Below are 26,728 nucleotides of genomic sequence, written 5' to 3'. Positions count from 1 at the left end.
GTTGAATTTTAGACTCACAAAAGGCAAATAAGTTTGTGAAACTTGATAAGTCTCATTTCTTTCAAGCACTGAGTACATTATTTATTAACTGTACTCAAAAACTTGTTGCACATTTTTTCTCATTATTTGTGCCCAGCTTTTGACCAACTACCGCAGTGTTTTTGCATATGACTCCTGTGGATCACAAAATGCAGCAAGTGAATGGATCTTTGGAAGCCATCCAGCCCAAATGCCGAGGAAGATTTGCCCAAGGTCACACAGAGAGTGGTCTAATTTTTGTGTTCCTTGTTCCAAGGAACAAGCTATCTCGTCCCTCAGGAGTCTTCATGAAGGGCTGCCTGACTGGAGGGAAGCCAAACCTCTCGCCTCCACTGTGTTGACTACAGTTGCCATGGCAACGGCGCATTGTTCCACGCCTCGTCTTGGTGACGTCAAGATAACAGCATCCAATGGGAAAGTAGCTCGGCGTCATGCACCGCCTTTCCCGGCGGGCACCGCCTTCGCAGCCGGGAGAGAAGCGTTGACTGTGTGCGGAAGGCTGGCTCGGGTCGCGGCCGCGGCGAGTCACATCCTTTTCCAATCTGTCCGCGTCCGCCGCCACCCGTGACGGAGCCAGGATGTTCGGGATGCTGAGCAGCAGCTTTGAGGATGATCCCTTCTTCTCGTGAGTGGGGAGGGAGGGGCGGGAGCCCACGGTTGCGCGGGAATTCGGGGATCTTGAAGGGAGCTATTTTAAGGGACAAGAGCGAGTTAAAACTCTGAAGAGGACGAGAGGGAATTTAAGTAACTCCGGGAGGCGGTCTGGAGAAGAAAAGGACTCGAGGCCGTGAGAGGGAAGGGAGAAGAGAATTTAGGGGTGTGGGAGATTGGGGAGAGAAGAATTGGGGGGGCTTGGGGGGGAGAGAGGAAGACTTGGGGGTGTGTGGGGGGAGAAGATTGGGGGGCCGTGGGGAGGGAGAGGACTTGGGGACGTGCGAGGGAGGGGAGACAAGGATTTGGGGGCGTGAGGTGGGGAGAGGTGCGAGCCGGCCCCTGGCACTGGACTTCGGGTGCCCGAGCGAGTTCCCGCGTTCAGAGGTCCGCCTTGGCAGCCGCAGAGCTTTGCAGGTGACGGTAACTGCCGTTTAGGTGGAATTTCTGGTGAGAATTATGCTTACAGGACCCTTTTCACACCTGTTTCGATCCCAAATGAGGGGCAGGGAATGTCTTACAAGATGACAATTGTTTGTAAAGGGAAACATTTTTAAAATAGCATTTTTCATAGTATGTGCTTATGAGAGCACAAGAAAGTTGGAGAGTTATGCTGTCCCTCACCACGGAGTGGTTGGAAGTTGCCATGTTCACTGTTTGGTTTGTTTCTGCTTGCTTTGTCACAAAGCTAGCCTTGTTTGTAAAGGGACTCCTTTTTCTGCCAAAGTGCAAATAGGACAGGGAAGCAGAGGGTGCATTTAACACCGCAGGTAAACAAGCATCAACCCTGTGGACAGTCCCAAGTGAATTAACGTGATGCCTTAGGAAGAAGGCATCCAGAACTTAGTTACTTCATTATAATGTAGTTTTCTTGGGGGTGGGTAGGTTGCCTGTGGGTTTTTTTAGTTCTTCCTTTGGCAATTATATAAAAGTAGTACAATCTAGTTGAATTCCCAAGACAGGAGGATTTGTGATACTTTTTTGCCCAAATGTTTTGCCAGTTTGAATTTTGACTTGGTGTCCTAATTTATTTTAATCAATTAAATTCTTATGCAACTTGGAGACATTTTTTAAGAAGTTTAAAATGTTGACAGTTTACCACATAGATTGTTTCATTGTTTTTTTAAAAAAAATATCATGGTGGCTTAAATGTGTTAGTAATATTTTAAACCAAATAACATAAAATAATAATTGAAAGGATAATTAATGGTAAAAAAGATGAAATGATTAACATAGAAAAATATAATGATTAATATTTTATTCTAAAGATTATTCATTAAAATTAAGGAGTGTGTGGATTCAGGCAAATTTATTGTGCTGTTGTAGTTAACTTGTTTGGGAGCTGTTGGGACATTTACAATTAATGTCATTTTAACAAATTTTAAATTTTGTGCTATATTATGATTTGCTCTTGTAAAAGCCTCTGAGAATAGGGACTAAATATATCCATAGATTAGTTGAGCTGTTGAAATGGTTCCTAAGTAATTGTGACAGCAGTACAATGGGTAACAGTTAAGAAGATTATGGTAGACAACTTTTGAGTTGTATTATGTCCTTGATTATATCAAAAAGAGCAATGGCCTTAACTAAACCATGAGTGTATAATTAGTACCTTCTTTAAAACGTCTCGCAAAAGTGTAATTTAAACTCTTGGGTAACTGTCTGAGCAAAAGCAATGAACCCAAGAGTCAGGGTCAGAAATAGTAACAGATCACAAATAGTAGGCATACATCAAAGAACACTCTTCTCCATGCTTAGGATGGAAAGGACCATCAGTTATAACTCTCCATAGACTTTTTCAAATGCAGGCAGCCGTTTCATATAAATTGAGGATAAAACTATTGTAATTAACTTTATAAAATAGATGCATGCTTATAATTTCGTTGCTCCACATTTAACTATATAAAGAGTAAACATAATTGGGTGGGTAGGGGAGTAAAGAAGAAAGAGAATGTGAGTTCCTATTTATTTCCAGTAATCTGTCATTTGACACATCCCCTTGACCCCAACCCCAAACAAAATGAATATCCATTACTCAATATAAGTCAAACATAAGGAATTCATAAAGATGGCAGACTCCTTATCAAATCATCCACTGACCTTAAAAAACACAGAAAGGTTCTATGCCCACCATCTTTTGTACAAATATTAGCCCTATTACTAACATTTTGTGTCATTGGGGTCCTTTGTTGCTAATTTAATGTCTGACATGTAGAAAGTATTCAGTAAATATTGTTTAATGATAATCTGGTGTCCTTTTACCCTGTTTTTTTTTTTTTAATTTTTGTTTTTCAACGTTTATTTATTTTTGGGACAGAGAGAGACAAAGCATGAACGGGGGAGGGGCAGAGAGAGAGGGAGACACAGAATCGGAAACAGGCTCCAGGCTCTGAGCCATCAGCCCAGAGCCTGACGCGGGGCTCGAACTCCCGGACCGCGAGATCGTGACCTGGCTGAAGTTGGACGCTTAACCGACTGCGCCACCCAGGCGCCCCTTTTACACTGTTTTAAAGTTAATCTGGTATTTAGGTGATTGCTGAAAGTATTTGCATTCAACATATGCTGTTGTTGATGTTGACACTCCTTACTTTGAACACTACCATTGTCTAAATAACCATTAGTTCAGTTCAAGGATACCAATATAAGCACACAGTCTAATTTACTAATTATTCAAAAGTGGGCAAACAAAAAATACTTTTTGGATATAAAATTAGAATTATTAAATAATTTGAGACTGGTAAAATACTGTAATCAAATTGTCAAATGTTTAAAAGATTTGAGTTAAAAAAACAATTAAAATCTATAGTCTTGATTCAAATATGTTCATTTTAATTTTTTTAATTTTTTAATTTTTTAGAGAGAGTGCAAGAGAGAGTGGGGATAGAGAGAGAATCTTAAGCAGGCTCCATGCCCAGCGTGGAGCCTGACTCAGGGCTTGATCTCATGATCTTAAGATCATGGCCTGAGCTGAAATCAAGAGTCAGACGCTTAACTGACTGAGCCACCCAGGTGCCTCCAAATATGTTCATTTTCAATGTTTACTATAAATGGTGTGTCTTAAATGTTTCATGAGAAAATTAGAAAGAAACTTTAAAAGTGATATGTTGAAGGTTAGTGTTTTATTATATGTTTGGAACCTTTGGGGGGGGATATCTGATGTTGCAAAACTGAAATTCAGTGAAAATTGCTGTTCCTTCTTAACTGAATAATACTTGTAATTTGGGTCAGAACATAAAAGCTGAAAACTGGCATTTCTGGCATGCAGTTTGCTTTCAAGAATATCACTTTCCCTTCTCACTTATGTTTGCTTAATAAGAAATAGAAATGCGTATGTATGGACAGGAAAATTAATTTGTGGTTAAAAGGGTTTTGGCATTTATACTGTATCCTAAAAGCATTGATTATTTAGTACAGAAGTTTACATATATCTGGTATATAGGTCTACTTTGTGCAGAAACATGAACTTTGAATCTTCTGAACTACAGAAGGAAATTCTGATCATGCAAGTCTACAAAGAACAGCTATGTTACCACGTATCAGCTGTTAGATATTAAAGGCTCAGAAACAAGTTGGCAAATCTATTGGCCTTAGTTTTAATTGTAAATGTTAGCCTTTCGGGGCGCCTTGGTAGCCCAGTCAATTGAGCATCCGACTTTGGTTCATGTCATGATCTTACGGTTCATGAGTTCGAGCCCCACGTCGTGCTCTGTGCTGACAGCTTGGAGCCTGGAGCCTGCTTCGGATTCTGTGTCTCCCTCTTTCTCTGCCTCCCCCCCCCCCCCCCCCCACCGAATCATGCTCTGTCTCTCTCTGTCCCTCAAAAATAAATAAACATAAATAATAATAATAAATAAATAGCCTTTCCTTTAGGGCACCGTATGTGTTATGACCAGTCTTTGGTCAAAGAACCCCTGCATATTTTCACAGGATGTTACTTTTTCCCATCTCTTTCCTCTCAGTAAGAGCTAAAACTTACATATCTATAATCTCTTTAAATAAAAAAAAATTATTTTGCTCTTTGGAGGTAGTTGAAGGAAGTTGAAGGCTTTGATTTTTTTTTAAATGTTTATTTATTTTTGAGAGAGAGTAAACATGCATGAGCAAGGGAGGGGAAGAGAGGGAGGGAGAGAGAGAATCCTAAGCAGGTTCCACACTGTCAGCATGGAGTCTGACATGGTGCTCAAACTCACGAACTGTGAGATCATTACCTAAGCTGAAATCAAGAGTTGGCTGCTTAACCAACTGAGCCACCCAGGCAGCCCAACCCTGGCTTTGACTTAGTCACTGAGTTGAAAGTGAATACATTCCATGGACATTTCATTGACTGATATTCTCTTGAATAAGAATATTGTCATAAAACAGGCAATAAAACAAAAGCACCTTTCTAAATAAGCTTTTGTGAACAATGAATGTTTGGGTTAAGGTTTGGATTTTCAGGATCCCATTTTATGTTAAGACCTAACAGCTATTGTGATTTTTAGCACCTAAAAGTTTGTTCTCAGAAATATTTTAATATAGATATTTAATATAGATATTATAAATGAACTTCACAGATTTTAAGATCATATTTGATGGAATGAGACACTATGAGCTTTGAACTGAAAGAATTTCTAAAGTAGACTTTTGGGGCATTCTGTGGTTCATTAGGTATAAACCATCGAATTAGGAGCTAAGGAGCATAACATGATATGACATAGTTGCTGGGTCAAGAAATGGCATTTGGTAGCATCTAATCATATCATAATGCTTAGTTTTATCAGGAAACATTGTAAAAATCCACACAGAAGTAGGGGAGTACTTAAAGGATGGGAGAGGCCATAGTCATTCCTACAACCCTTTTAACATCAAAGGCTTCTGCCACATCACCATTTTAAACTGTGCTTCTAAACAGTGGGGAAATAAAGACTTGCCTATGGAAATGTAATTCATTCTTCAAATATTTCTTAGGTTTCTATTATAGGCCTAATGCTGTGGACTGTATTATAAATTTGTAGAAGTCATGGCCCATACCCTCAAGATTCTCTTTTGAGTGTAATATGCATTATTTCTAGTGTTAAAACTTAGATCACTTTTGGATTTTCTTTATGGACCTGTATACCTCATTGGAACTAGGGAACATTTCTTTATCATCAAGAGAGCAGTAACAATCTGCTAATAACTTTTTTACCATCACTGTGTATAGTGGAAGGAAGGCATTCCCTTGATGAATGGAACTGCCATGTCAATTATCTGAGACCCATATGTTTAAAGAAAAATATATTCCTTTTTACTATATTATTGTATTGGCCAAATGAAATTGTAACTGGCCATATATATATATATATATATATATATATATATATATATATATTCCTGAGAGAGAGAGAGAGAGAGAGTCTTAAAAACAGGAACTTATTTTGAAGTAAAACATATTATCCATTAAAAAAAAAGCCTTGGGGCGCCTGGGTGGCGCAGTCGGTTAAGCGTCCGACTTCAGCCAGGTCACGATCTCGCGGTCCGTGAGTTCGAGTCCCGCGTCAGGCTCTGGGCTGATGGCTCGGAGCCTGGAGCCTGTTTCCGATTCTGTGTCTCCCTCTCTCTCTGCCCCTCCCCCGTTCATGCTCTGTCTCTCTCTGTCCCAAAAATAAATAAAAACGTTGAAAAGAAAATTAAAAAAAAAAAAGCCTTTTGGGGCACCTGGGTGGCTCAGTCGGTTGAGCTTCCAGCTTCGGCTCAGGTCATGATCTTGCGGTCTGTGAGTTCCAGCCCCACATCAGGCTCTGTGCTGACAGCTCGGAGCCTGGAGCCTGCTTCAGATTCTGTGTCTCCCTCTCTCTCTGCCCCTCCCCTGCTCATGCTCTCTCTCTCTCTCTCTCTCTCTCTCTCTCTCTCTGTCAAAAATAAACATTAAAAAAAAAGCCTTTTATGTTGAAATTATTCCCAATCTAAAAAAAAAAGAAATTATTCCCAGTCTGAGTTAAGTTAATTTTGGTCAGGGGGCAAAAATTTATTTTTCCTAGCTTGTGATAGATAAATAATATGAAGTAGAAAAAGTACATTTGGTGTCAAACATCATCCTGTTTGGTTGTGGTTTGTGTTAGCAATCTTAAAAGAGGTAGTATGGCCATCATAATAGCATAAGTAAATTTTTTCTTATTTAAATGAAAATGCATCCTCATGGAAAATCTGAAAACTATAGGAAGTTTGGTAAAGGAAATCATGCAACCAAGATTTTAGCTACTATCATTTTGGTGCACTTCATTTCCATTTTCCATATGTGAAAAATATTTTCCAATATTAGAACAAAGCTTTATGGTCATAAATACACTCTTTTCCTCAACATATACCACAATCATTTTCCTAGTCTTTAGATATTCTTTAAAGCGTGAATTTAGTGTCTGCAAGTATTGCATCCTGTGGATGGACAAAGAATATTTTTAAAATTTTATTTTTGAGAGAGTGCAAGTTGGGGAGGGGGTGGAGGGAGAGAGAGAAAGAGAAAGAAACAGAGAGAATTTCAAGCATGCTCCACACTCAACATGGAGCCCAACATGGGGCTCGATCCCATGACTCTGGGATCATGACCTGAGCTGAAATCGAGTTGGATGCTCAACCGACTGAGCCACCCAGGTGCCCCTTCATATAAATCTTTGACCACGTTTCAAATTATTACTTTAAACTAGTTTATGTGTATGAAATGACTGGTTTGTAATATATGAACTTTATAAGGCTTCATCATATTTCCAATTTATTTTCCTAGAATGAAACATCAGTTTTCAAGAGAATAATATGAATAGGTAGAAAAATATAAAAGCAATTGACTTCTCACCTGAGAAAACAAACTCTGCATTAGGTTAATTTTTAAAATCATAAAATAGCTCCTTGCTACCACAAGAAATCTTGGCTTTAATAAAAAAGACTTTAAGGTTGAACAAGAGAACTTTTAGTCTTATCTCTGAGCAGCTGCTGTTCTGGGTAGACAAGAATTGAACTCACTTCAGGGAGGGCCCATCCAGATTTCTTCCTGAATGGTTCGGACAGGTGCAAAAGCCAGACTGTGAGCCCAATTTTGTCTTAATGCTTTTTCCAACAGGCAGCCTTTTGTTCATGTCACTCAAAAAACAAAGACGTTTTTAACAGTTGTTCTATATATAAATATATCTACTTTATTTAAATAAAGAGATATGGACAACATATTAAATGAGCCACATTTAGTTATTGAATTTGTAGCCCAATTATAATGCAATCAGAATAATAAATCTTACTAAATTTTACGTTCCTATAGGAAAATAATAGCTGTTAAATACTCACTTATTCATAGAACAAAATCTAGTATTCTCTGAAGTATTTTTCTTTTTTTTAAGGTTATTTTGAGAGAGTGTGTGCTCACGTGAGTGGGAGAGGGGCAAAGAGGGAGAGAGAATCCCAAGCAGGCTCCGTGCTGTCTGCAAGGAGCTCCGTGCTGTCTTCAAAAAGCCCCACGGCGGGCTCAGTCCCGCGAACCACAAGCTCATGACCTGAGCCAAAATCAAGAGTTGGACTCTTAACCAACTGAGCCAGCCAGGCACCCTTGAAGTATTTTTCTTCATTGCAGTTCAAGCTCATCCACATATCTAAAGGGAAAGTTGACTGGTTTTCTCAAGTGACTGCATATTAATAAGAATGAATATTTTAATATCTACACTTGTACCCATGTTCTAAGCTGTAAATATCCAGTGAATATAGAGCTCTAAGCAAAAGGACTGTCTTTTGGATCATCTGCTTTAAAATATCAGGTAGTGTGAAATCCTTTAACTCCACATAGTTCTTTTTCTTTTTGTTCTTCTAAGATTTTTTTTAATGAAAATTTTCAAACACATACTACAGAAGTATAACAATACTGTGTATTGGGGCACCTGGGTGACTCAGTCGGTTAAGCATCTGACTCTTGATTTTCTGCTCAGGTCATGATTATGCACAGTTCATGGGATTGAGCCCCGAGATGGGCTTTGTGCTGACAGTGTGGAGCCTGCTTGGGATTCTCTCTCCCTCTCTCTCTCTGTCTCTCTCTGTCTCTCTCTGCCCCTCTCCTGCTCACCCTCTCTCTTAAAATAAATAAACTTAAAAAAACTTAAAAAGCAATTCTGTGTATTTGTCACCCAGAATTTCAAAATTTATACCTGCTTTATCTGTCTCTATTGCTGCTGGTGTCTCTAATGTATTGTAAAGCAAATTCAGATTTCTTGTCATCTAACCCCTATGTATTTCCAAATACATTTCTGAAAAATATGGTCATCTAACATAAACACAGTACCATATCACATGTAATAAAATTAAAAGAATTTCAATTACTTGCTATCATTTGACATTAAGTATCATCTAGATATGAAATATTTTGGAATAACCTAGTTTTTGAGCTAAGAATTAGAAAATCGTTTCTTAGACAACTCATTTATGGGTCTTAGAACTACTTGAAACTTGGGGCACCTGGGTGGCTCAGTCTGTTAAGCGGCTGACTTTGACTCAGGTCATGATCTCACGGCTCATGAGTTCGAGGCCCGTGTTGGGCTATGTGCTGGCAGCTGGGAGCCTGGAGCCTGCTTCGGATTCTATGTCTCCCTCTTTCTCTGCCCCTCCCCCACTTGCTCTCTGTGTCTCTCAACAATAAATAAATGTTTTAAAAAAAAAAAACTACTTGAAACTCTGTTCTTTTAAGTAAAAAGTGGAAGATCCAGACACCAAATTCTGATTCCTTAATTATGAACTTAACTTGATCTTCATATCTTGTTTTTTTGAAGCATAAAACAACTCCCTTTCTGCTCTCCATTGTGTTAAAACCTAAGGTGCTCATTGTGTACAATTGATCTATTTAATTTTTAAATTGTTACAACTTCCTTGTAATGCTAGTTGCCTATACTGTTAAAATAGTGATTCTGAAATCCTTAACAGGTGGAAGATTTAGGAATAGTAGTCTCTTTAATTTTCTGTGCCTATCACTTTTATCAATAAGACAGAAATCCCAAACTAAAAATGCCACAAGAATTCATGGAAAAATGACCTTATTTATGATATTTTTCTGCATTGTATGTATGATATCTTTACTTCTTTGTTTCTTATTATGTTAGTGTGTTTTTAGTTGGAAAGGATGAAATATGTATACTATCTAAATAAAGCTAATGTCTGGGGTCTTCATTTTATTTTACTTTCTGAGTGAATTTGGTACAACTGTGTTTTTTAAGTTACTACCTATCATTTATCTAAAATGACTATTCATCCTGAGCGATTCATTTACTAATTTGGTTAAGAATAGTTTAATTTTCCTGTAAAAATTTTTTGTATTCTGTTTCATTAAGAGTATCCTTAACCTGCACACACCGGAAAAAACACTTTCTTTTAGGACTTTGCATAAAATTTGTCAGTGAGGAAGGAAGAGGCTGGAAAATAGAGCAGTGTTACCAAGTGGATCAGTATGTAAAGGATAAGAGAGTTATGGCAGGAGAGTAAATGCAGAAGTAAGAATACTAACATGTTACAATTTTTTAGAATATGGATTTGTGAAACATGTTTTGTAAAGTGGTTATCAATCATCTAGACCAGCAGTGGTCCTAATGCAGAGATGGTTGGAAATTATCATGTTGGTAAGGTATGTAGAGGATCTGCTATTTTTCTGCTATATTTTTCTGTTTAACCGTCTCTTTACTCATTTGATATTGGGCAAGAATAAACAGATCTGTAGAATAAAACAGTCTAGAAATACTCTCATATATAGCCTCCCTGTAGGTTCATGTAGACAATATTTATTACTTATTATTTTTAAGATTTTATTTTTAAGTAATTTCTACCCATACCCAGCATGGGGCTCAAACTTAACCCCAAGATCAAGAGCCACACACTCTACTGACTGAGCCAGCCAGGCACTCCTCATCTTTTTATTTTTTAATATTTTGTAATATTATCAAGTGCACCTGGGCAATGGCACTGCTTTCTGAGAAGATTAAATTGTGATTGATGGGATTATTGGCACCTTGTTCTTTATTTTTAGTAAAACTTCACTGCTTAGATGTTGTGTTTCTGAACTGCAAAGCAGTGATCTAATTTACTTAAGCACAGTAAAAAAAAATCCTTTAGATAAGTTAAAAGCACTCACCTTTGCACCGTATATGGTAGAATCAATCATTCACAACATTCTGTGTAATAAATTTCTACATTCATTTTCGGGAATTATGTCCCAAGTTTAATTAAAGCAAAAAGGCCTCACAACTATATTGTTTTGGAGTACAGTTTCTGCCTTAGCATATTTTTAAAACTAATGCCTAATTAATAACATCTAGGAAATATTAATTTATTAAACAAAATTTAACAGCATCTCACCATAAACTTTGACAAGTTAATAACTTTAGGGTTTTCACAGAATAAGATAAATTGGCATACTTTATTTTACAGCATTTTAGTGGGATTTGTGAAGAGATAAGCTTTAGTACTATTAAGAAAGAAAAACGCATTTATACAGCCTGGAGTGAACATTTTCATTTGATTTGGAATTACAGAAGTCTTTTCTCATATCAATTTTCCATATTTATGTATGCACTATAAGACTTTTTAAAACTTTTTAAAACTTTTTAAATCTTAAAATTCAATAACATCCAACATTTGGTAATTAATACCTTATTTTATAAAGTATCTAGGTGCTTTACATTTTCAAAAAGGTGTTTTTGGAATATGTAATACATGCTTATGGCAAAAACTCAAAATGTATAGAATACATGGACAAAAGACTCCCTCCTCACAATGATGTGAATATACTTAACACTAAACTGTGTGTTTAAAAATGGTTAAGATGGGGAAAAAGCTCAGTAAATTTTATGCTTATGATATGTGCACTTTTCCGTATGTGTTGTCCTTCAATAACATGGCTTATTGAGACCAGGAAAAAAAAGGACTCCCTCTCACCTCTGGTCCTTTGTTACCCTCCCTGCATGCAACCACTGTAACCAGTTGGCTGTATTGCTTTCCAGGGATATACGCTATATATTTATAAGCATATATACATGAACTTCTTGTACAAATGGAGGTATACTACATATCTTGCTAATGGAGGTATACTGTATATCTTGCTAATCCTTCCATGTCAGCACATAAACATCTGCCTTGCTCTTTTAAAGGTAGCATAATATTCCACTTAAATTCTTTTTAGAAGTGCTGAAAAGTTTTTTAATGACTTTTTTCCTATCCGTTTTTCATTATTGTTCCATCAGTAAAGAAACCTCTGTGGGCTAGGTAATTTTGGACATAGAGTGAACAAGAGAGATCTGTTCCTTTTCCTCAAGAAGCTTTTAATCTAGTGGAAAAGACAAGCAATATTTTCTGTATGTTATTTTGTTTCCAATAGTCTTTACTTATAAAGAAGGCTTTCACAAATAACAAGACTATTTTTAGCATGAATTTTTAAAAAATGTCTCCTTTGACTCTCAATAATGGTAACCTATGCCTTCTTTTTGAGGGAAAGAAAGTAGAAAAGAAGATAGTGAAGAGTGCTTTAAAGAAAAATGATAAAATAGTTTGAATAGTCAATACTACTTAGAAGTGCTGGAATGGGATTAAAGCTGACGAAAGTAAACCTTCCTACCTACATTAGTTCAGTTGCAGAAAACAAATTTACTCTGGTGACTTTAGGAAGAAACTTTAGGAAGAATTTATTACAGGACATTAAACAGCTTAGAGAATTGTTGTGATGGCTTAAGAAACAGACTCTAGATTAAATTTTCAAGAATGACTCCTAAAGCCAAGTCACAGATCTAGACCACCAAGGGCGTAATCGCCAATTCTCCCATTAGGAATTGTTGAATTGGAAGGCTGCTGTTACTGCTGCTGGCTGCAAAGCCATGGTGTCCCTGCTAGGTCCCATACTAGCAAAATGGATTTCCCTTTCCTGTTCCCCAGTACTCATAAACTCTAGTGATCAGACACTTGGAGTTCTGCTAACACTGCTACGGAAAGACTGTGTACTTCTGTGAACATGATTACCAAAAAAGAGAATAGTACATACAGACTCTTTTGCACTTTTACCTTCCAGTTCTCAGATAATGGCCCGTAAGTGGCAGAACCTAAATCCAGAAACTTTGCTGTAGAGTCCACAAAATTGTCTTAAGCTTTCATATATATATATATATATATATATATATATATATATATATATATATATATATATATATGTTTTATTTTATTTATTTTGAGAGAGAGGAGAGAGCAAGGTGGGGTCAGAGAGAGAGGGAGAGAGAATTCCAAGCGGGCTTCACACTGTCAGTACAGAACCCGATGCAGGGCTCAGACTCACAAACCATGAGATCATGACCTGAGCCAAAACCAAGAGTTGGACAGTTAACCAACTGAGCTGCCTAGGTACCCCAAGTCTTAAGCTTTCTAGTGTCTGAAGTATGGAAAGGCAGTTGATAAGAGGTTGAAATGTATTGAATGTGAAAAACTTTAGATATGTCAGAGGATAGTGCAGTCATTTAAAAATAACCAGAGATACCAGAAATTAAATTTTTGATCTTAAAATGAAAAAAAAATGAGATAAGGAGAATTTTCACAAAGACTAGTAACCTGGGAAACTGAGCCAAGGGATTTCTTCCAATATGCAGGACAAAATCATAGAGGGTTCAAGGTTCTACAAGGAAGGAATGGATAGAATGGCAAATATGCAAAGAAATATGTTGAGAGCAATTTCTGAAACTAACAAAATACTGAAATCCTTAGAACACATATTGAAAAGGGAAATTTGAGGGTTGACAGGATATATTTTTTAAATTCTATACCTGGACCAATAATAATGTAATTTTGATACATTAAAAAATATATAAAGAATCATAGACCTTCCAGAGAGTATAGCTCCCTTAGAAAGAATGAGAACCAGATTGTCATCAGACTTCTCTTAACACTAAGTAAGGAAGATAATGAAGCAACATCCTCAAACTAGTGATGAGAAATGGTCAGATTTGTGTACCCAGATGCCCATTGTTTGAGTGTGAAAGAAAACTAGACATGACTACTAAAAATTTACTGTGGTCAAATTAATAGATGTTAGAATCCAGAAAAGAAATAGTAAAATTCAAGAAGTAATGATAATTAAGAAGCAAACCAACCTCAGCTTTTCTTGGTAGAGGGAGATTGATGGCACTTGCCATCTTCTTTATTCTTCCTATGGAACCAGAGTTCACCCTTTTCGTCTCTTGAAGCTCGCACAGGACAGATAAAAAACCCAACTAATATCCAGCCCATTCCTGAAGTTTTGAGTTTGGACGACTTGGAGAATAATGACTGTGCCTTTAATAGAAACAGGGACGTAAAGAGGAAGAAAGGAAAAAGTTGGGGCGGGGGGGGAAAGGCTAAGGAAAAAGTGTTGGAAATGTTAGGTTAAAGACTTACCAGGATAGAAATAGGCAAATGTCCAATAATTACTGTATAATTATTTGTAATTTATACTCCTGAGTATTTTGGAAAGTATTACAATGTCTTGGCCAATATGAAGTTGAAAATTGGCTTTAGCCCTACAAAGATCAGCTCTCTATCCCCACTGCCTGGCACAGTGCCTTTTACATAGGTATTCAGTAAATATTTGTAAAATAAATGGAGACCATTTGTATCAAAACAAGCAGAAATTGAACTTAGAAGTTCCTGATGAAATGGTTGAAGAGGATAGATTAGTGTTTATTCATGTGAGGTTCTTGGAATGTCTGAATTAGAGTTAATAGAAATCCTTGCTTAAATGCAGGTTATTGGGCCATGCCCCAGACACAATAAATCAAAAATCCTTGGTGTATGTTTCAGGACTCTGCATTTTATCTCCCATGATTTTTAAGAATGTTCAAGTTAAAAGGAATAGCCCCACAGAAGCCAGAAAAAAACAAGAATGGATAAAGGGTAAAACCTAGAGAAAGTACAGCTCTCCCTCAATTTACAGTGGAATTACATCCTCATAAACCCACTGTAAATTGAAAATAGTGTAATTTGAAAATACATTTCCTACACCTAACCCACTGAACACCATAGTTTAGCCTCCCCTATTTTAATGTGCTCCGAACACTTGCATTAGCCTACAGTTGGGCAAAATCAACTAATATAAAGCCTATTTTACAATAAACTGTTGAATATCTCATGTAATTTATTGAATCCTGTACTGAAAATGAAAAATGGAATGGTTGTATGGGTACATGATGGTTCTCGGTGTACAGGTTGTTTGCCTTCGTGATTGTAAAGCTGACTGGGAGCTGAAGCTGCTGCTGCTGCTCAGCATCACTAGAGAGTATGGTACCACGTGTTCCTAGTCCAGGAAAGGATCAAAATTCGAAGGGCAACTTCTACTGAATGCATAGCATTCTCACACCATTGTGATTCCAAAAATCATCAGTCCAGCCATCATAAGTCGGGGACTATATGTCTTTAGGAGACGGTACTTTTCAACATTTTAATGTCATATACAATTAGAAAATATTTACAAAGCACCTTGGGGTAGAAGAAGGAAAGACTGATGGAAGCCGGAAGTAACCCGCGCCAGTGGCTTTGGCAGGCTTGGGTCCCACCCAGCTGCTTCAAGGCTGAGCGTGTCAACATCTTGACACGCTAGTTACGTTTGACTCTCTGGAAGCTCTGTCAAGGGTGAGAAGGAAAATGTTCAATCAAAGGAGAATTTAAAGGAGACATTTGTCAAACAAGTCTCCAAAGTTAGATATGCTGCTGAGTATTCAAGGAACCGGAATGACCTTTGGGTTTCAGTAATTGGAAGGAAGGTTGAGGGAATCCTTGGCGTTTTAATGTGAAAGTGAAGGGAAGGAAAGAGGCATTTGTAAAAAAATAAAGCTACAAGGAAGTAAAGGATACAAGTATAGATGACTATTGGAAGATTTTAAGTGCTAAAGGGAAGAAGACAGTAGCTCAAAGAGTATCAGGAGTTGGGTTGGGTAGGGAGGGGAAGTATAGTAGATGACTTACTTTGCTACATTAAGAACAGAAAGTAGTTTTCATCAGTATGGATTTTGTTCTTATTTACTTTTTTTTTTAACTTTGTGATCATTTAGTTGTCTTTTATTAAAATCTTTTTTAATGTTTATTTGTTTTTGAGAGAGAAGAGCACAAGTGGGGAAGGGGCAGAGAGAGATGGAGACACAGAATCCCAAGCAGGTTCCAGACTCTGAGCTGTCAGCACAGAGCCCGACACAGGGCTCGAACTCCCGAACTGCGAGATCATGACCTGAGCCGAATGGATGCTTAACCAACTGAGCCACCCAGGTGCCCCATGTGATCATTTAGTAGTCTTAAGAAAGGACATCAAAAGTCACCTTGAATTATAAGAGGAAATAATAATTACAAATTAGGCCATTTAGTGCCGAGAGAATGCTGCCATTGGAGTGTACTTCAGGAGCTAATGCTTTCAAGATCTCTATTGACTTGTCATAACTTAGGTTTATATTCTGTATTACTATCTTAATCGTCAGTCATAGAAATCCCATTCAGCATTCTAGTGCCAGGTTAATCACAGGCTGTATTTTCTAGCATTTTAATCTTCTGAGACTATTTTATGCAGACTAGGAGGAACAGTTGGAAATTGTTTTAAATACTATGATTTTAGGACTATATCTGGACTATATCTGAAGTATTTAGAATACGTCCCTTCCTTCCAAAGATGTCCATGTCCTAGTCCCCAGAATTTGTAAATATGTTACTTTACGTGACAAGGGGAATTAAGATTACAGATGAAATTAAGGTTATGAATCACCTTAAAGTAACCTTAAGAGAGTAACCTTTATTACCCAGGTGGGCTCAGTTTAATGATGCTTTAGAGAGTTAGAGAGATTTAAAGACGCTTTGTTGCTGGCTTTAAAAATGGAAGGAAGGGCCACAAGCCAGAGAACCTGGGCAGTTTCTAGAAGATTGAAGAGACAAGAAAGAAACAGATTTTCCCCTAGAGCCTGCAGAAAGAATGCAGCCCTGTCAACACCTTGATTCTGGCCCAGTGGTACCCATTCTGGGCTTCTGACCTCCAGAACTGTCAGAAAGTAAATTTTTTGTTTTAAATCACTAAATTTATGGTAATTTCTTACATTGACTAAACTAATATAATATCCAACTTTTATAATCTTAATTTTAAAACATTTTTGTGTCAGACTCATGTCAAGTCTCATTTTTGTGTCAGACTATATGTTCCTCTAGACCAGTAATCAACCTCTGTCCTTGACACTCAGTATACATGATAAATGTTTATTGAATTTGAACCATTCTCTATATCAGATGGTCTGTGCCATTTTTGGGGAGAGTTGTTTACCATTCTCCACTCACCTGGGTGCATGCTACATAAAGAAGCATCTGTATTGCAATCAATATCTGCAGTTCTGAAGCTTTTCCTTAGTGACTTTTGATTGGAGAAAGGGTATTCATTTAAACCAGAGTTGGTTTTCTCTGGCTCAAGTGCTTTAATACATGAGACTTGTGTCTTCTAATCAACAGTTTCAAGGGCTTCTTGTGTCTGTTTCAACTGCTCTAGAGTAAGACCACCTGTCCGAGAAACCCCATCCTCCTGAGGTTTGTGGAAGCTTATATTTTAATTCATACCATCCCAAACATAGTCTCAAAATTTGGTGAAAATCAAAAAAAATTTTTTCATGATACCAAACAGACCTACAGACAAACTATTTTTATAGATTTGCATTCATTTTGCTCCTAGTCTTTAGATAAAACCAACAAAATTGAAGAATTAGAATGAGGATAGTTTTGGATGTGTTATATGCTGTGCTTTGGGATGTAATAGGTGTTATTTATTGCTGCTATAATTTAGTAGCTTAAAACAACAAACATTTATTATATCATTTCTGTTGGTTAGAAATCCAGAAACAGCTTTCTGGGCTGTTCCGGGCTGGGTGGTTCTGACTCAGGGCTTCTTAGGAGGCTGCATCAAGTTGTGAGTCAAGGCTGCCATCATTTCAAGGCTTGACCGATAGAGAATTTACTTCCAAGTTCTTAAACGTGGTTGTTGACGTCTCAAAAATCTGCTTCTAAGCTCATGCAGGTAGGCCTGTCCACAGGGCTGTCTCACAGCATAGCAGCTGCTTGCCCCAGAATGAGTCATCGTGCTAATACAGTGCCCAAGCAGAATCCACATTCTATTAGGGGCAAGTCAGTAAATCCAGCCCATACTTAAAGGAAGGGGATCATTGGGGGCCATCTTAGAAGCTGCCTACCACACATATAAATTAGTGAGTTCATTAGTTTACCAGAGACTAGATAATCAAGTTTATAATATTCCTAACTGAAATTAAGTTCAATAATGTCAAAAATTTTTGTAAGAAAACCTAAAATAAATTTCTCATATTAGAAGATATAAAATACAAATAAGCCTTTTAACTTTTAGATAGGAAATTCAGAAGGTACATTAAAATAATCAACACAGTTTACTTTTTTAAACAATACTTCCCTCAGATTGTCTACTTCTATCTAACTTCCTGTTTCAATTCTTCCCTTCATTTTAAAAATTGTACTTATGCCTCATCTTCTAAAAATAATTGAAAGCAGCTTATGGAAATATATAAAATGTTTTGAGAACGGAAATTAGTTATGCAATGATGACACAGATAAAAAACTAAGTCAGAAATAAAACTACTACGCAAAGGTCTGGCGAAACTGAAGACCTAACAAAGATCCATGTGGCTGAATAAGTTGATGTTAAGAGAATGAAAAGGCAAGTCCAAGACTAGGAAGCAATACTTACAAGACAGACATCTGATAAAAGTCTTATGTCTACAATAAATAAAGAACTCTTACAAGTCTACAATAATAAGACAAACAACCTGGTTTTTTTAAATAGGGAAAAAATTTGAACACATTTTATCAAATAAGATATATGAATGACACACAAAATAAAACCCCAATGAGAGGGGCGCCTGGGTGGCTCAGTCGGTTAAGCGGCCGACTTCGGCTCAGGTCACGATCTCGCGGTCCGTGAGTTCGAGCCCCGCGTCAGGCTCTGGGCTGATGGCTCAGAGCCTGGAGCCTGCTTCCGATTCTGTGTCTCCCTCTCTCTCTGCCCCTCCCCCGTTCATGCTCTGTCTCTCTCTGTCTCAAAAATAAATAAAAAACATTAAAAAAATTAAAAAAAAAAAACCCCAATGAGATACTATTACACCACCATTCAAATGAATAAAATCAAAAAGACTGATAATACCAATTATCAAGCAAGAATGTAGCACAACGAGAACTCTAAGTTCACGTTTTTTATAAAATTAAACAATCACCGCACAACTCTGAAATCCTATTGCTAGTTATTTTACGCAAGAGAAATGAAATCATATATACATAAAAAACAGTACATGAATGTTCATAGAAGCTTTATTTATAATAGCAAAAAACTAGAAACTGTTTATTATTACATTGTGACATAATCACATACATACAATGTACCTAGCAATAAAACTGAATAAATGGAACAACGTGGATGAATCACAAGCATTATGCTAAGTAAAAGAAGCTAGGCACAAAAGACAACATAATGTATGATTCCATTATATGAAATTCTGGAAAAGGTGAAACTATAGTGACAGAAAGCCTGTCAGTGGTGGGGCGCCTGGATGACTCAGTAGGTTAAGCATCCAACTCTTGATTTCAGCTCAGGTCATGATGTCACGGTCTGTGAGTTCGAGCCCCACAAGGGGCTCTGTGCTGGCCATGAGGAACCTGCTTGGGATTCTCTCCTGTCTCTCTCTCTCTCTGTCTCTACTCCACTTGCTCTCTTTCAAAATAAATAAATAGGCTTTCTTTATCTTTTTTTTTTTTAAGTTTGTCAGTGGTAACTAGGGTTAGAAGGAGCTAATTATCTGCAAAGAGGCAGGATGGAACATTGGGGGTAGAAATGTTCTACACCTTTGTGGTGGTGGTTGTTACTATAATGCATTTTTCAAAATTCATCAAACAGTATGACTAAAATGGATAAATTTCATATTTAAATTAAACCTAAACAAAGCTGAATTAAAATGAAAACCTCTTTTATAACATAAGCATAATCCAGTTGAGTGGTTTACTAATCATTTGCACTTGAAGTTTTTATTATTATTTTTTTAACCTCCAAGGTGACAATATGACTCAATCTGAGCTCCTTTGAGATAGGGTTATGTATACAAATACTGCACAATTCAAAGGAAAGCTCTTTCTGCCTGAGACTACTGAAGGAAGACAGAATTTTTGAGCTTCCTCATGATGACATTAGAAGGTTGGAGTTTAGAATGAGAAGTGGGAAGGGTAACCCCAGGAGGATGAAACTAAGGTGGGGAAGTCTGAAAGGGGGACAAACTATTAGGGGGCTCCAATAGACTACAGGGAAGAGTAAGATTGCCTTGGTAAAGTGCACTCCAGTGGTGATGTGCCTTAACTTCTAGAGTGAGCAGTAAGGAAGTGACCAGTGGGTCAGTGATTTTCAAACTGAAATGAAGTTAAGAAACCACTATAATAAGGCAATAAAATTTTACGTTCTTTTTAAAAATGTTTTTTTTTTAATGTTTATTTATTTTTGAGACAGAGACAGAGTGCAAGTGGGGGAGGGGCAGAGAGAGAGGGAGACACAGAATCTGAAACAGGCTCCAGGCTCCAGGCTCCAGGCTCTGAGCGGTCAGCACAGAGCCTGACGCGGGGCTCGAACCCACGGACTGTGAGATCATGACCTGAGCCGAAGTCGGACGCTCAACCGACTGAGCCACCCAGGCGCCCCTTAATGTTTATTTTTGGGAGAGAGAGAGAGAGAGAGAGAGCATGAGCAGGGGAGGAGCAGAGAGAGAGGGAGACACAGAATCCAAAGCAGACTCCAGGCTCCAAGCTGTCAGCCCAGAGCCCGATGCAGGGCTCGAACTCACAAACTGTGAGATCACAAACTGTGAGCCGAAGTCAGACACTTAACCGACTGAGCCTCCCAGGTACCCCTAAAATTTTACAGTCTTGAATGGGACTTGGGGTGATTGGGATAACATCAGATTAAGAACACTGATATTTATACAAATAGAAAACAGCCTGGAACATGGTTATTGCTATATGTATTTTTAAATAAAATACATATCTTTTCTCAATGAGAGGTATTTAATATTAATAATAGAATTATAGCAAGTAGCATTCATACATGGGCTAAGAAGAGGAGAAGGTAAGGGAGATTAACATTTAACATATTATATGGACTAGATACTGTACTTTGTGCCTTCAGATTACATGCTTTAATCTCAGCAACAGGGATGTGCAATATTATCCTCATTTTACAGCTATGGAAACAGGTTCAGAAAGCAGGCTTGGGTTCTAATTAATTTGGGTACTGTGTACACAGAAAGGATACTATTCCTCAAAGGTTGGTGAAAGGACTGCTTGAGTTATGATCACCAGGGATGCATGTCCACAAATCACACCCAGAACTAATAAATGTGATTGGAATGTTGTGGGGGAGGGGGGGAGGACAGAAGTCTGCATTTCAAACCTCATTACCTGCTTGGTAATTTCAAAGTTTGAGAACAGCTATCTTAAGACTAGAAAATATTTTTACTATGCGGTGATTTCTGATATTAAGAGTTCTTAGCAGGAGCGCCTGGGTGGCTTATTCAGTTGAGCGTCCGACCCTTAATTTTGGTTTAGGTCATGATCCAGGGTCGTGGGATTCAGCCCTGCATCGGGCTCCACGCTGAGTGTGGAGCCTGCTTGGGATTCTGTCTGTCTCTCCCTTTGCTCCTCTCCCCCTCTCATGAATGGTCTCACTCTCTAAAACTAAAAAAAAAAAAAAAAAAAAAAAAAGAGTTCTAAGAACTTAAGAGTTCTTAGAAACAAAAGTTAGCCTCGTAAAGGTGATCTGTAGCTTTATTTTTGACTATTAAGATAATGTATATTTACAGTGTTGTAACATAGCTATAGTTCTCAATGCTCATATTTCATAAATAAGAGTTAAAAAATAGGCCAGCATAATTTTTTTTATGTTTATTTTTGAGAAAGAGGGAGAGAGGGAGACAGAGTGTGAGTGGGTGAGGGGCAGAGAAACCGAGAGACACAATCTGACGCAGGCTTCAGGCTCTGAGCTGTCAGCACAGAGCCCATCACCGGGCTCGAACCCACAAATCATGAGATCATGACCTGAACTGAAGTCAGATGTTTAACCGACTGAGCCACCCAGGTGCCCCAAGCCAGCATTCTTTATTAGTTCTCAGTAGAAGTTATATTGGTGGCTACCTAGAATGACCTCTACCTGGTAGCAAAATTTTCCGGTCCTTTTTTTTTTTTGCCATTTTTCTTATTGCTGGCTTAAGCTACCCAAGATGTGTCAGTTTGTGTTTGTCATTTTTATACAATAAAGGATAAATAAAGGTGTATTTATACATAGATGAATTATAGTAGATAGCAAATGGAACAGTTTCTGTATTTATGAGTTAGTGGGTCTTAGCGAGATAATTCTACTTGCCTAAACTCTTCTTTTGTCTCTTCAACAAGAATATTAGACCAAAATAATTCTTTGTAGTATTTAGCTGCCTACGTATTAATTATTTAAATTCCAACACTTACTCTTGAATGATTATATGTATTTTCAACAGTGATTCTTTTATTGCACACCGAGAAAGTATGCGACAGATGATGAGAAGTTTTTCTGAACCTTTTGGAAGAGATTTGCTCAGCATCTCTGATGGCAGAGGAAGAGCTCATAATCACATGAGACATGATGATGGTGAAAATTCTTTGACTGTAAGTTCTTTATTTTAAACTTAGCGAGAAAGTCCTATGGGAATTTGAGGAAAATTATTACAGAAGAATGTATCTATGATGTTAAGCTATTAATAATGTTTGTGTTATAGAGATAATTGTTATATATAAAAGGGGGAACCTGTTGGAAAGCTAAATTTTTTAACAATGAATTGTTAACTCTATAGAATTCCACTGTGCTACCAAAACTTTAAGACCATAGGGTTATATATTATAAGCCAAACTTAAAGCATTATTTTTCATATGTGCATATAGTTTGTTGTCATCTTAGAATTTCCTCCCATGTCTTAAGTTAGAACAGGTGAGGGGACTATCCTTCCTAACCTATGCAACACTTTTTTTTCCCACTTTAAAAAAGCAGCGAAAGCTATAGTGTAATACTTTATAGGACCAGGAAAAAACAGACTTCTGCATGGCTTCCTTGGACCTTCAAAACTTAGATTAACTTTTAACTGTATCTAAAAATCTTGCATAACTGCAGTATATTTTCATAAGTCTTATCTGAGAGCAAAGCTAGGAGGTTACAAACGTACTCAACTAAAAAATCTAGGATGTTTACATACCTTAACTACTTTCTTCCCTGTTAATTTCGTTTCTCTTGCTTTTTCCTTCAGAATGGCAGTTCTAGAATAAAAGTCCACAGCAGTTTGTTTTTGTTTTCTATTAATTAAGTTTTGCTATTACGTAAAGTCTTTCATACTTAGATATAAACATATCATATGTGTCACAACCTAGGGGAAAAAAGTGAGCCATATCTCACCAGTATAAATTATAAATATGTAGTAAAGAATAAGTTTTGGCTAAAAGAGAGGCTGAATATTTCAAGGGGTTTGAAGGATAAAATTACATTTGCCATTTTTTTTTTAATTTTTTTAAGTTTATTTATTTATTTTGAGAGAGACAAAGACAGTGTGAGCAGGGGAGGGGCAGAGAGAAGGAGAGTGAGAATTCCAAGCAGGCTCTGCACCATCAGCACAGAGCCCAGTGCAGGCTCGAACCCACGAAACCATGAGATACCATGACCTAAGCTGAAACCAAGAGTGAGCTTAACTGACCGAGCCACCCAGATACTCCTACATTTACCATTTAAATGAAAATTTCACATTCTTTTTCATCTTATTCCAATATATATTACTTTTATTCCAATTTGCTTTTTTTCATTTAGTGAATACATATATATATACATTTAAAAAATATATAAATATATATACATTTAAAATATATAAATATATTTTAAATATATTTTAAATCTATAAATAATATATACATTTAACATATACATTTTAAATATATATATATATACACTTTACTTTTAGGGTTATCAGTTTCTATGAAAGTCTAAAATTAAGATCAAAGGAAAAATTATCAAGGAGTGCAGAGAAAATCAATTAACACATTCTGAAACTTTATCTTTCATATGAGCATTGAAATATTTTGTATATCTGCTATAACAATAGCAAGACAAGAATAGGGCTGTATATAGTACTTTGTATTTATGTGCATAAATGAGCTATTTGTAGCTTTTATAGAAGAAGGAAGAAGTGGCAATTTTATTCCCAGTGGAGAATGACATTATATCCTATCAACTATCTTAGAATGCTAACACCAATCCACTTTTTGTTGTTCAAACTGTATAGAAATCCTTTGCTAGCCAAGAGTACTGAGTATTTTCCAAGGGAAGTAATAATTTTTAAAATATTACAATTTATAAGTTGTAATATAATTATAAATTATAAAATTGGTGGGGCGCCTGGGTGGCTCAGTCAGTTGGGCATCCGACTTCAGCTCAGGTCACGATCTTGTGGTCCGTGAGTTCGAGCCCCGCGTCGGGCTCTGGGCTGATGGCTCAGAGCCTGGAGCCTGCTTCTGATTCTGTGTGTCCCTCTCTCTCTGCCCTCCCCGTTCATGCTCTGTCTCTCTCTGTCTCAAAAATAAATAAATGTTAAAAAAAAAATTAAAAAAAAAATTGGTTGCAGCAGATTTTTCCAAGGAACATTTAGCCTCTCTTTTAGCCAAGACTCATTTTTGTGTGTGTGTTTTATAACTTATATTGGTGAGGATTGGCTCTCCTTATATCCTATAGGGTGTATATATTTGACACGTGTATGTCTAAGTGTGAAAGACTAAATGTAATAGCAAAAATAAATTAATTAAAGCAAAACCAAACAAACAGTAGCAACAAAAGACCTCTCTGCCAGCTTGAACTTTTCTAAGTCAGTGTTTTATAACTAGATGTGAAAGTAGGAACAAATAGAAATTGACTGCAGAAGATGGAAAAGACTGCTACTATCTGAAAAGAGCACAGCCAAGAAAACAGTAGGCTTTTTGAGCATGTTAGCTATCCTAGTCCATTTGAACTTTCATCAAAATTCATATAAAGCTTCTCTCTCTTCTCATGAAATTATAAATTTTTTGATTAAGCAGTGAGCCATTAGCTGTTGCTTTTAAGCGTGGTGGATGAAAATCTACATTTCAGCTAGACATCTTGATATTTTTTTTAATTTTTGGCCCATTTCTTGACATTTGTCATCTCTATCAGCCATTTTATGAAGAAAGCAGAGACTCCTACAAAAGTAGGTGAAGCTAACTATGCTGTTTTCTTATTTATATTATTAGCATTTTCTTCAGTTCATGATAATTTTATGGGGATTTTTAATTTTTTTTAAAGTTTATTTTTGAGAGAGAGAGCACATGAGCAAATGGGGGAGGGGCAAAGAGAGAGGGAGAGAGAGAATCCCAAGGGAGCTCCGCACTGTCAGCATAGAGTCCTATGCTGGGCTCGAACTCAGGAACCTTGAGATCATGACCTGAGCTGAAACCAAGAGTCAGACACTTAACCAACTGAGCCACCCAGGTGCTCCTATGGGGATATTTTTAAGCCAGTTGTCCATTTTGGGAGGATTAGTTTTGTTAAAAACTAGATAATTTAATCTGTAAATATATTTAATTAAGCAATTTATAATTCAAGGTATGACATGTGACCATCAGACATTTAGATTGAGTGATGACACCAGAGTCAATCTAAAATGTTTTTCTTTTAGGGGTGCCTGGGTGGCTCAGTCGGTTAAGCATCTGACTTCAGCTCAGGGCATGATCTCAGGGTTTGTGGGTTTGAGCCCTGCATAGGGCTACTGTGCTGACAGCTCAGACCCTGGAGCCTGCTGATTCTGTGTCTCCCTCTCTCTCTTTCCTTCCTCTGCTCTCACTCTGTCTCTGTCTCTCAAAAATGAATAAACATAAAAAAAATTTAATATTTTTCTTTGAAGCGAAAAGAAATAGAGAAATTTTATTTGTGCATTCAGTGCACTTTGGAGATTACTCTTCTAAATATATAGTATACATATATATCATCTGATATAATTTATTATACAATTTAACATAAATACACATTTTCTCTATTTTTCACCATAACTTACATAGGGAGAAAATTATCACTGAATGATGGTAAAACCTTACATATACCATTTACCCAAAAATTCAAATTTTACTTTCAATATTTGAAACCTCCAAGTAATGAAAATTTTTAATTTTTATATTTATCTGCCTAAATTTTATTTTTACTTATCTGTACCTACTGAGGAATACAATTTGTGAACTATTAATTTTGATAATTCCATTTATTATACTTAACATTTTTTTATCAAAGACCCTATATATTTTTAAATCTGTGTTTGTGATCCTTTCTGAAGTCTATATTTTTTATTCTATATATTAGTTCTTGGGAGATTCTCATTAATTTTTTTGCCCAATGTCTCTACTTATCTTTTGAAATGTTATTAATGTAGGTAATTGCTTATTTTTAATCAGTTATAGGTAGGTTAACTCATTTTTTTTTTAATATTTATTTATTTTTCAGAGAGGGAGAGAGACAGAGTGCGAGCCAGGGAGGGGCAGAAAGAGAGGGAGACACAGAATCTGAAGCAGGTTCCAGGCTCTGATCTGTCAGCACAGAGCCTGACACAGGGCTCGAACCCATGAACTGTGGGATCATGACCTGAGCTGAAGTCGGACGCTTAACCGACTGAGCCACCCAGGCGCCCCAACTCATCTTTTAAAAATATGGAATAGTTGAGCAAAGGAAAGATGATACTTTAATCATTATACCTTTGGTGTGAATTTGCATTTCCTTTGAGAAATGTTTGTCTTAATCTATAACAAAGACTTTTTCTTTCAACTGTTTTTGGTAAATAGGATATAGCAGTCATATTTAAGAGTGGTATATGGTTTTGAATAACAATAATAAGCAGGTAATTTTAAAAATCTATGTTAAGGATTTTTTATTAAATGGTTTAAAATTTTTATCAGCTCAGAACTATGTGAT

General features: G+C 36.9%; 1 protein-coding gene across 5 annotated transcripts in view; it reads left to right on the top strand.

Moving 5' to 3' along the window:
• The first annotated feature begins 493 nt into the window (after positions 1 to 493).
• MLF1 (myeloid leukemia factor 1) overlaps positions 494 to 26,728 on the top strand; it is a 37,323-nt gene continuing 11,088 nt past the window's right edge. For 4 of the 5 annotated variants that reach the window (XR_006299446.1, XM_043595035.1, XM_043595034.1 and 1 more), the window contains exons 1-2: positions 494 to 664; positions 22,242 to 22,389. Coding sequence is in view for 4 of the 5 variants with exons in the window: in XM_043595035.1 (XP_043450970.1) it covers positions 618 to 664; positions 22,242 to 22,389 (195 nt within the window). In the remaining variant the exon portion in view is untranslated. The remainder of the gene's footprint in view (positions 665 to 22,241; positions 22,390 to 26,728) is intronic. The other variant, XM_043595033.1, reaches the window with a different exon arrangement.

This window comes from Prionailurus bengalensis, chromosome C2 (genome assembly GCF_016509475.1).
Source record: "Prionailurus bengalensis isolate Pbe53 chromosome C2, Fcat_Pben_1.1_paternal_pri, whole genome shotgun sequence".
In the NCBI taxonomy this organism is placed as follows: domain Eukaryota; kingdom Metazoa; phylum Chordata; class Mammalia; order Carnivora; family Felidae; genus Prionailurus; species Prionailurus bengalensis.
This window is presented reverse-complemented; position numbering and strand designations above follow the sequence as displayed.